Raw genomic sequence first — 11,041 nt, forward strand, 5'->3', positions numbered from 1 at the left:
AAAAAAGTATCCACAAACAATTTGTGAAATGAAACTACCCATAATGGGAGCACCATTCTGTCATCATCATCAATATGCATTCACAAATCATTTGGATTGGTCACGTCACCAGTACTAAGTTCATTATGGCAAGATAGTGAGTGTATGTGCGTGGTATTAAGTTCCAGTCCCGAAAAAAGGTCCCTGTTGGTGTAGTGTGACTGTGTGCAGTATTTGATTCATGTAATAAGATACATTTATGTACTATATTAGAAAACAGAAGAGTAAGGCCACAGAACAAAGCCATCAATCTATCAGCCTTGTCACAATTTTTCTTGACGAATGTTGTTGTGATTATACATTTTTAAATGTTACAGAAAATAGCAGTGCATAGGAACATAGGAACAGGAGTAGGCCATTGAGCCTCTCGAGCCTGTTCCGCCATTCGATGAAATCATGGCTGATCTGCGACATAACTCCATATCCCTTAATACCTTTGGTTAACAAGAAGCTATCAATCTCAGATTTAAAATTAATAATTGATCTAGCGTCAATTGTCATTTGTGGAAGAGAGAGTTCCAAACTTCTACCATCCTTTGTGTGTAAAAGGGTTTCCTAATTTCACTCCTGAAAGTCCTGGCTCTAATGTTTAGACTATGCCCCCTAGCCCTAGACTCCCCAACCAGCAGAAATAGTTTCTCTTCATCTACCCTATCTGTTCCCCTTAATATCTTGAAAACCTCGATCAGATCACCCCTTAACTGTCTACATTTTGGGGAATACAGCCCTAATTTGTGTAATCTCTCCTTGTAATTTAACCCTTGGATTCCAGGTATCATTTTACTAAACCTACGCTGCAATCCCACCAAGCCCAATATATCCTTTCTAAGGTGTGGTGCCCAGAACTGCTCACAGTATTCCAGGTGTGGTCTAACCAGGACTTTGTATAACTGCAGCATAACTTCTACCCTCTTGTATTCTAGATATAAAAGCCAGCATTCCATTAGCCGATTGTGACAAAAGGTCATCGAGCAGAAACTTAAACCTCATTTTCCTACAGGTACATCTGCACCAGACGTAACACTCTGCATAACCTCGGGAGATCCCAAGAAAATCTCTGGGCAGTGTAAAAGGGCCTGAAATCTGGCATCATGGGTTTCTGGGGCCAGTACAGATTTAGGCTCTGTTGAAAAAAAAATTACCTGCGCTAACGGACCGTTCCCCCGGTGTTCACACCATGCTCAGCACATCGGCACGGCACTGGTAACGCCAGCGCGGTGTGGACGTGCCGCATCACGCTAACACCTCACAACCTCCCTTCCCTTCTCTTCTTTTAAAGGGGAGGGCCGTTGTGAACTCTGCAGCCTCTTTAGTGGCACCCACTGGGCCACCAGGAAGGGAGTCGGCCGGACCAGCAGCTTGGCACTCAAGAGGAGTTGCCGGGCTGCACGTTGGCGGCCCGGCCACATCAGCGGTCCCCATTGTCAGGTCGACTGAAAAGTCAGCCGACAAAAAATTGATGGCAGCCGCCATGCTACCACCTCCCCTTTAAGGGTAGACAGGACACCAGAGTCATCACAGCTTCTCGCACCGAGAAGCTATCGGTGGCATCGCCCCTCGCCGACCTTGCGTCACGTGGGGCAATTTCCACTGAGGGGCACAAAGGGTTGACGTGCACGGTGATGACATAATCTTGCCTTCCCCATGAAAATCCAGCCTCTTATGTCTATGCAATATATTCATTAAATTCTTAATTTTAATTGTACCAGACTCAAGTATATTCAAATGTGAAATATGTTCTATAAATAGGATATAAATTAGGCAATCTAATAAATGAGCAGTAACTTTTGACAAAATGTCAAAATTCCTCTAAAGCCGTTAAGGTGAAAATGTAATTCAGTAATCTGGTTTGATACCTAAAGAGAATCATGCTTAATTTTAGATGTTGCTCTAAAACTGAACTGCACATGCTTCATTTGTACTGTATTTCATTGTATAGGAAACGATAACTCCAATTTCTCAACCACTAATCTAGCATAAAGCAGATACTGGGTTGCTTTCAGTAAAGTTCAAGACACTAATCGATTTGATAGGATCAAGTAATGTAATAAACCACAAAAGCACTGCTCACGAAGGTCATGTTCATTAGCTGAACCCCTTGACTAAATTACTGTTTCGTGACTCACTAACAGCACTCAGTCTTATTTTAATACTTTTATTATAAATATATAAATATAAATATATTTTATTTATAGTAAATACCACCAATGACTGTTCCCTTGACAATTGGGCACAAAAAACAAATTACACAAAAAGTTGCTGATGTCTGAATAATTATTAACATTCCCGGAAAAGGGATCCAGAGCTGGTATCCCACAATTCAAATATTTTTGAGCACAGCCTTTCATATCACGAGTGAGGAAGAAAACTACAAGGTGGTCCAGATCATTGATAAATCAATTAAGCTACAAATCTACTATCCAACTGTTTTACCATCAAATCAATTTTGGCTGCACAACTTGGCAAAATGTATAGCTTAACTCAGGTATGAAGTTACCCAGATTGAATTTGGGCAAGAAGTGCAAGACCTCCAAGAGCAGGTAGTCTCACAATGCCTCACTTTTCAGGTAAACTTTAAAAGCTTTTTAACTCTTATGAACCTCTTCAGTGTTAGCAAAGAACCGTGTTGTCTTTATGCTAATAATAAAACATGACTGTTATTTGGACCTGAATGCCAAAGTATAATAGGCTTAAAAAGTCTTTAGATTTTCTGAATCCTGATGTCCTGCTCGGCAATAAATTTGTTAAACATTTTTCTGTTTTCCAAATGTTCATAAGCAGTGGTTGATTGTCCATTGAAATGATAACATAAGGTTGTAGCCTGGAACATTAGCGTGGTATATCTCCTCTCATGAGTTACTTTATGTAAAGGCAAGTGCAACTAAATATCATACAAGTGAATTCAAAGTTTGTTGTTACAGTCTAGTTGGCAGTTTGTCTTTTTCTTTCCTTTCTGTTGTGTAGCTTCAACACACTAGCATCCACCTTGCTGAATATAACAAACAGTTCGGGAAAGGAAAGCAATGCTGCTCCCAGGACTCCACATTGACCTCAGTTTTTGAAGTTATTTTCCAATGTATCCTTATAATATTTGCCCTCTTCCAGCTGAGAGTAGAAAGCAATTTTGAGGCAACCAGTTATCAGACATTCTCTGGACCTGCTCAGGCTATCTTAGCCAAGCCTTGATCATTGTCTCAATGCCTGACAAAGTGGGACCTCAATGTTTACACAATGTTGGTGCAAAGGCAGAAGTTTCCATGCTGTTTGATGTGGCATCTGTAAACTCTCGAAGTCTCTCACCCATAGAGAAGCAATGACTTGCACACTTCAAGCTCAGTCTTAAATTTATATTCATGTTCATCCCATAATAAAAAGCTGACCAGAACTTCAACTGAACACTTCTTTATCCAGAGATGCATATGGGTATTATCCAGTAGATCTGAGCTGTGTTCACTTAATGAAAGCAGTAATGTGTACTATAAATGAGGTACAGTTGGGACATTACTTCACACTGATGGACAGGCTTCGTTCTAGACTGCAGAGTTGCTGTAGTCTGGAAGTCTTTGAACATGTGGGCCAACAGGACTGTCGCCTGCAAACAGGAGCTCTTAAACAATGTCTCCTTTAATGTTGTTTTTTGGTTATATTCTGCATAAGTTCAGATTTTCACTTGTCAAGAGCTGAATGTACAACAACAACAACTTGCATTTATATAGCACATTTAACGTAGTAAAACATCCCAAATTGCTTCACAGGACCATCATCAAACAATATTTGACACCGAGCCATATGAGGACATATTAGGACAGCTGAGCAAAAGCTTAGTCAAAGATGCAAGTTTTAAGGAGTGTCTTAAAGGAGGAGTTAGAGGTTGAGAGGCAGAGGTGTTTAATGAGGTATTTCCAGAGCTTAGGGTCTCGATAGCTGAATGTACGGCCACCAATGGTGCAGAGTTTAAAATCAGGCTGTGAGAGAGACCAGAACTGGAGGAGGGCAGAGATCTCAGAGGGTTGTAGAACTGGAGAAGGTTACAGAGATAGGGAGGGGCGAGACCATGGAGGGATTTGAAAACAAAGATGAGAATTTTTAAATTACACTCCTTCCGGAGGTTTGGCATAGCATAAAAGAACAGGTCAAACAGGTTGGGTGTCAGAACACATTCTTGTTTGACTTTACTGTTGATGGGGAAAGAATCAGAAATCAATCCATTATTAATCTTCCTAAAATCCTTTCATGTAGCTGTCAAATCATATGGATAGCATGTTCAAACTTGACCAGAAGTTTCCACTGTTACTGTCTCCTTACATTGTCAAAGGTATTAGTCATTTTGTTGAAGACCATGAACAGGTCCTCAGTTTATTCTTTACATTTGTCATACAGTACAACAATCACATTAACAGTACTTTGTTGAATTGAAATCCATACTACGTTTCTGGAAAAACATTGCCTGCATGATGGAATCAATTATTAAGGATGTCATAGCAGCGCATTTTAAAGAGGTGACATGATAGGTCCAAGTCAGCATGGATTTGTGAAAGGGAAATCATGCTTGACAAATCTTCTGGAATTTTTTGAGGGTGTTTCCAGTAGAGTGGACAAGGGAGAACCAGTTGATGTGGTATATTTGGACTTTCAGAAGGCTTTCGACAAGGTCCCACACAAGAGATTAATGTGCAAAGTTAAAGCACATGGGATTGGGGGCAGTGTGCTGATGTGGATTGAGAACTGGTTGTCAGACAGGAAGCAAAGAGTAGGAGTAAATGGGTACTTTTCAGAATGGCAGGCAGTGACTAGTGAGGTACCGCAAGGTTCTGTGCTGGAGCCCCAGCTGTTTTCATTGTACATTAATGATTTAGACGAGGGGATTAAATGTAGTTTCTCCAAATTTGCGGATGACACTAAGTTGGGTGGCAGTGTGAGCTGCGAGGAGGATGCTATGAGGCTGCAGAGTGACTTGGATAGGTTAGGTGAGTGGGCAAATGCATGGCAGATGAAGTATAATGTGGATAAATGTGAGGTTATCCACTTTGGTGGTAAAAACAGATAGACAGACTATTATCTGAATGGTGACAGATTAGGAAATGAGGAGGTGCAACGAGTACCTGGGTGTCATGGTACATCAGTCATTGAAGGTTGGCATGCAGGTACAGCAGGCGGTTAAGAAAGCAAATGGCATGTTGACCTTCATAGCAAGGGGATTTGAGTACAGGGGCAGGGAGGTGTTACTATAGTTGGTGAGACCACACCTGGAGTATTGTGTACAGTTTTGGTCTCCTAACTTGAGGAAGGACATTCTTGCTATTGAGGGAGTGCAGCGAAGGTTCACCAGACTGATTCCCGGGATGGCGGGACTGACATATCAAGAAAGACTGGATCAACTGGGCTTGTATTCACTGGCATTCAGAAGAATGAGAGGGGATCACATAGAAACGTTTGAAATTCTGACAGGTTTAGACAGGTTAGATGCAGGAAGAATGTTCCCAATGTTGGGGAAGTCCAGAACCAGAGGCCACCGTCTAAGGATAAGGGGTAAGCCATTTAGGACCAAGATGAGGAGAAACTTCTTCACCCAGAGAGTGGTGAACCTGTGGAATTCCCTACCACAGAAAGTTGTTGAGACCAATTCACTAAATATATTCAAAAAGGAGTTAGATGTAGTCCTTACTACTAGGGGGATCAAGGGGTATGGCGAGAAAACAGGAATGGGGTACTGAAGTTGCATGTTCAGCCATGAACTCATTGAATGGCGGTGCAGGCTCGAAGGGCCGAATGACCTACTCCTGCACCAATTTTTATGTTTCTATGTTTCTAAGTGAATGACAATCTGTACTCCTGGGGTGAACAAGGCAGGTGATTGATTCATGCACAGCCTTCAGTGCATCTCGTCTGCATATGACTGGATCTGCTTCAGTCAAGGTAAATCCTGCCAGATTAACATGCAGAATGCACAGTTGACACCACAAACTAGGAAGATGTGGCTAACAACAAGCCACACTTGGAGCGATGCGCTGAACTGAGGAGCCATAGGCTGAAGAGAAATGGCTGAGAGAGGAAAGAGAAGAGAGCAAAAAGCACATCAGACTTCAAGAACTAATAAGTGCATGGACATCATCATCTGGCCCTGTGATTTATGCCTGCACCTTCTGGACCGTCACTTGAAAACTGGACTCTTCAGTCACTCACAAATGTTGCAGCATACCAAAGTAACTGAACTGCTTTGGTGCTTACACCATCGTCTTTCGAGATGGAAGGTTGGCATATATATGCACAGTCCTTTATCAACATTTGCTGTGCATAGCATAGCGCTTTAGTATTAGCAATACTAAATAAGTTTGAATAATTTTTCAGGAGGTTTTTGTAGAAGAAGAAGAACAGAGTGTGCCAACAGCTAACACTGGCACAAAACATTAAGACAATCATTTCCAAAAACAAAAAAAATAAAGCAACTGCACCTGAGATGATCATGGACAGGTGACCCACTCCTAAGCCTCTGCCAATTGTGTTCTGAACATGCCAGTGATAGTTGTTCTGGGGTGGCCATTTCTTCCCATGGGGTAGTGCCCACCTTCTGCTTGGCACTTTTCCCATAATGACAGTCCAAAACAGAAACCCAACAAGTTGCTGCTCTAATGCACTGAACCACCCCAGTGCTAAACTATTGTTTAACATTGAAACAAAAATGATTTAACAAAGACAATTTTTAAAATTAAATATTTCAAAAAATTACCTTTTTAATTAATGCAAGTAACAAGACACATCTTAAAACAAACATTTTGAAATATACTCATCTTTTTTCAATCATAATCTGAAATCCATACATCTCCTTCACTGTCATTTGAGCTACACTACTAGGATGAGACAGATAGTATTCATTGAGTATATTATTGGTATACAGACTGTCACAATTTTGATTATTACAGTGGTAATGGTCTAGCGCGCTAAAGATTTTATACGAGTGATCCTACTACAAATCATGACTATGTGAAACACATAAGCACCCTCCCCCTTCTCCAAACTTAAAATTGTCAAAGAACATACTCGAGGGAAAAGGTAATTTAAGCCATCATCCCTGCATTTGTCTTCCTCCCATCCTTTAAACAGACATGTCACAGGTTTTTCTCATACCATTATTTATCTCCTAGTAAGGGAGATGAATAATCAATGGAAAAATATATAACATTTTGCTTTGAGTTCCTTTACTCAATGGCATCAATCTAATATTACAATCTGCATTATTAAACCCATCTCGAAGGTGACTATTTCCATATTGATTACAATGTAACCATGAGCCCAACATCAGCACAAACACAGGGTTCCACAAAGCCATGTCTACATTAATCCTTAGAACTTTCAATCACATCCACATGTCCATCCAATGCCTCTACAAAGGAGTTCATCAACATAGCATTAACATTTATGAAAGTCTATTGTTTATGATGACTACGACAATGAAGTGACAAAGGAATCAACAAGAACATGCTTCTAGTCTAATCTCACTAGTATCCTCATATCATTGTTGAAATTAAATAATCCACATTCTTTTAACCTTTTATCATTTTAGAAATCTGGGTCCTGTTCCGAAGGATGAATAAAAAGTCAGCTATAAATTTGATGCAGCATATGAGCTTAATTTTAAATTTCAGTATGATGTACCTTCATTCTTTCATTAGATATGTTTTACAAAATGAATCTAGCCATACACATTCATCTGATAATCACAATTATTGATTTACAAAATATACTGAATGTACTAAATCCTAAATTACTGTGCCATTTAATCTTATAGTATTTTGTGGAGCTCACAAGAGGGTGGAATATATTTCCGTAAAAGACACAGGATAAATCCAAACCATTGGAGAAAGCAGAAAGTACACAAATCTTCACTATCACAGCTTGTGATATTGTCTGACTGCTTTGGTATCATTATTCTCAAATTATTCTTTATTTCTAAACAATTTAGATCTGTATCCAGTGGTCAACATAAATAGATAAATAAATAGGAAAATACTGCAGATGCTGGAATTACTGGAAATACTCAGGTCGTCAAGCTGCATCTCTGGAGAGAAAAAGAGAGTTAATGTTTCAGACTGATGACCTTTAATTAGAATTGATAAAAGTCAATAACCTGTAAATTTAACTATGGCTCTCTCTCTCTCCACAGCTGCTGCTTGGCCTGTTAAGTGTTTTGGACATAATTTGTTTCTTTAAAAAAAAAATCAAAAGTTTACTATGATTACAATAGATATTAGGGAAAAATTATCCTTCTGCAAGCCCAAATTCTAACATTTTAAAGAATTTGGTATGCTTAATAGTAGACAGTCAATTCTTAAAAGCAAGAAAACTTGCTTTTAACCAATGGAATTAAACAGAAATTAAAATGGATTCCCAATCTGTAACTTGATTGGTGGAATGAGTTGGTTTTATGTGGGAACTGTTGTTCATTAGCTTGACCTCCCTCGGATGAGTACACTTCACATGAAACCTTTATAACCCTAAAAATATCTTAATAGTTGGTAGTGTGTGTGGTAAAGTCAGTAATTCTCTAATTTCACTGTTAACATCTTAACATAAAACATAATTTTTCCTTTTTAATAAATGTAATACCAACCCTGCTATGGCACCAGGCTGCCATTTCTCAATGAGAGCAGAGGTCAATATTCATTTTCACCCATCTGCAGTTTAACATAGAAACATAGAAAATAGGTGCAGGAGTAGGCCAGTTGGCCCTTCTAGCCTGCACCGCCATTCAATGAGTTCATGGCTGAACATTCAACTTCAGTACCCCATTCCTGCTTTCTCGCCATACCCCTTGATCCCCCTAGTAGTAAGGACCTCATCTAACTCCTTTTTGAATATATTTAGTGAATTGGCCTCAACTACTTTCTGTGGTAGAGAATTCCACAGGTTCACCACTCTCTGGGTGAAGAAGTTCCTCCGCATCTCCGTCCTAAATGGCTTACCCCTTATCCTTAGACTGTGACCTCTGGTTCTGGACTTCCCCAACATTGGGAACATTCTTCCTGCATCTAACCTGTCTAACCCCGTCAGAATTTTAAATGTTTCTATGAGGTCCCCTCTCATTCTTCTGAACTCCAGTGAATACAAGCCCAGTTGATCCAGTCTTTCTTGATAGGTCAGTCCCGGCATCCCGGGAATCAGTCTGGTGAACCTTCGCTGCACTCCCTCAATAGCAAGAATGTCCTTCCTCAGGTTAGGAGACCAAAACTGTACACAATACTCCAGGTGTGGCCTCACCAATGCCCTGTACAACTGCAGCAACACCTCCCTGCCCCTGTACTCAAATCCCCTTGCTATGAAGGCCAACATGCCATTTGCTTTCTTAACCGCCTGCTGCACCTGCATGCCAACCTTCAATGACTGATGTACCATGACACCCAGGTCTCTTTGCACCTCCCCTTTTCCTAATCTGTCACCATTCAGATAATAGTCTGTCTCTCTGTTTTTACCACCAAAGTGGATAACCTCACATTTATCCACATTATACTTCATCTGCCATGCATTTGCCCACTCACCTAACCTATCCAAGTCGCTCTGCAGCCTCACAGCATCCTCCTCGCAGCTCACACTGCCACCCAACTTAGTGTCATCCGCAAATTTGGAGATACTACATTTAATCCCCTCATCTAAATCATTAATGTACAGTGTAAACAGCTGGGGCCCCAGCACAGAACCTTGCGGTACCCCACTAGTCACTGCCTGCCATTCTGAAAAGTACCCATTTACTCCTACTCTTTGCTTCCTGTCTGACAACCAGTTCTCAATCCATGTCAGTACACTACCCCCAATCCCATGTGCTTTAACTTTGCACATCAATCTCTTGTGTGGGACCTTGTCGAATGCCTTCTGAAAGTCCAAATATACCACATCAACTGGTTCTCCCTTGTCCACTCTACTGGAAACATCCTCAAAAAATTCCAGAAGATTTGTCAAGCATGATTTCCCTTTCACAAATCCATGCTGACTTGGACCCATCATGTCACCTCTTTCCAAATGCACTGCTATGACATCCTTAATAATTGATTCCATCATTTTACCCACTACCGATGTCAGGCTGACCGGTCTATAATTCCCTGTTAACTCAGCTTTCCTGTGCAATAAGTGTCTGGGCATCATGCATTTGTTTTTACCTGACAAGGAGCCCCAGAGAGTGTGAAACAGGATTGGGTTTGTTGTGGAGACCAGTACGATCAACCAACTATTTCGAACTACATTTTATAATTGTTTTATTTTTAAACACTCTTCACAGGGAAAAAGGTAAATGATGATTTATTTTGAACAAAAATAAGCACGTTAACTGTCTCATTAATGTCAATCGAGAAATCAGTTCTTGTTCATTCAAACATTTAGGCCTGTAGACTATTTCTCTTCTATTAAAACATTTTAAATGATATTGCTATTACACTATTTTACTTTAGTTTGACAAATACAACATGAACTTGGTGGTTGTGGCATTTCTGTGGTGTATTTAAACAAAAAAGACGAAAATACTATCGCTGTCGTGCTTGTTCAGGGTCATAATGGCTGTTTGAAAGTCTGGCATCACACCTGTACTGGAAGACACCACAGGTGAGTTCCGGGGAAGTCACTGAACACGGAGCTGCAAAACGACAGGCTGACTACATGATAGGAGCACTCACTTACCCAAATTATCAAGCTACCGCACAGTTCGGATTTATTTACTTCCATCGGTTTAACGCACTTCCACACAGCATTCAATTCATTAAAAACTATTTATTTTAATTTTAGCCTCCGCTCTTCCGTCTAAGCGCACCTGAGTCAGTTGGGAAATTATGACACTTGAATGGCTACTCAAAACAAGGAAAGCTGGAGATGGGGATGACTATTGGCTTGCCTCGTGTTGACTGACATTTGTAATGTCCATTCAAGGCTCGCATCGTGATTGAAATGCCAACCTCTCTCTCTTCACCCTCAATGGAGTGTCTCTCTCGTCAGGTCAGGTAAATCGTGGCAGAGTTTCAGG

At 40.5% G+C, this 11,041-nt stretch overlaps 1 protein-coding gene across 4 annotated transcripts in view; it reads right to left on the minus strand.

Annotated features, from left to right (window-relative positions):
- Window positions 1–10,831, minus strand: part of hook1 (hook microtubule-tethering protein 1) — a 127,641-nt gene extending 116,810 nt beyond the window's left edge. For all 4 annotated transcript variants that reach the window (XM_070886120.1, XM_070886118.1, XM_070886116.1 and 1 more), the window contains exon 1: window positions 10,702–10,831. In XM_070886120.1, the coding sequence (XP_070742221.1) occupies window positions 10,702–10,746 (45 nt within the window). In that variant the 5' untranslated portion in view covers window positions 10,747–10,831. The remainder of the gene's footprint in view (window positions 1–10,701) is intronic.
- Window positions 10,832–11,041: the final 210 nt, after the last annotated feature.

The sequence above is a fragment of the Pristiophorus japonicus genome, chromosome 8, assembly GCF_044704955.1.
Source record: "Pristiophorus japonicus isolate sPriJap1 chromosome 8, sPriJap1.hap1, whole genome shotgun sequence".
Lineage (NCBI taxonomy): Eukaryota > Metazoa > Chordata > Chondrichthyes > Pristiophoridae > Pristiophorus > Pristiophorus japonicus.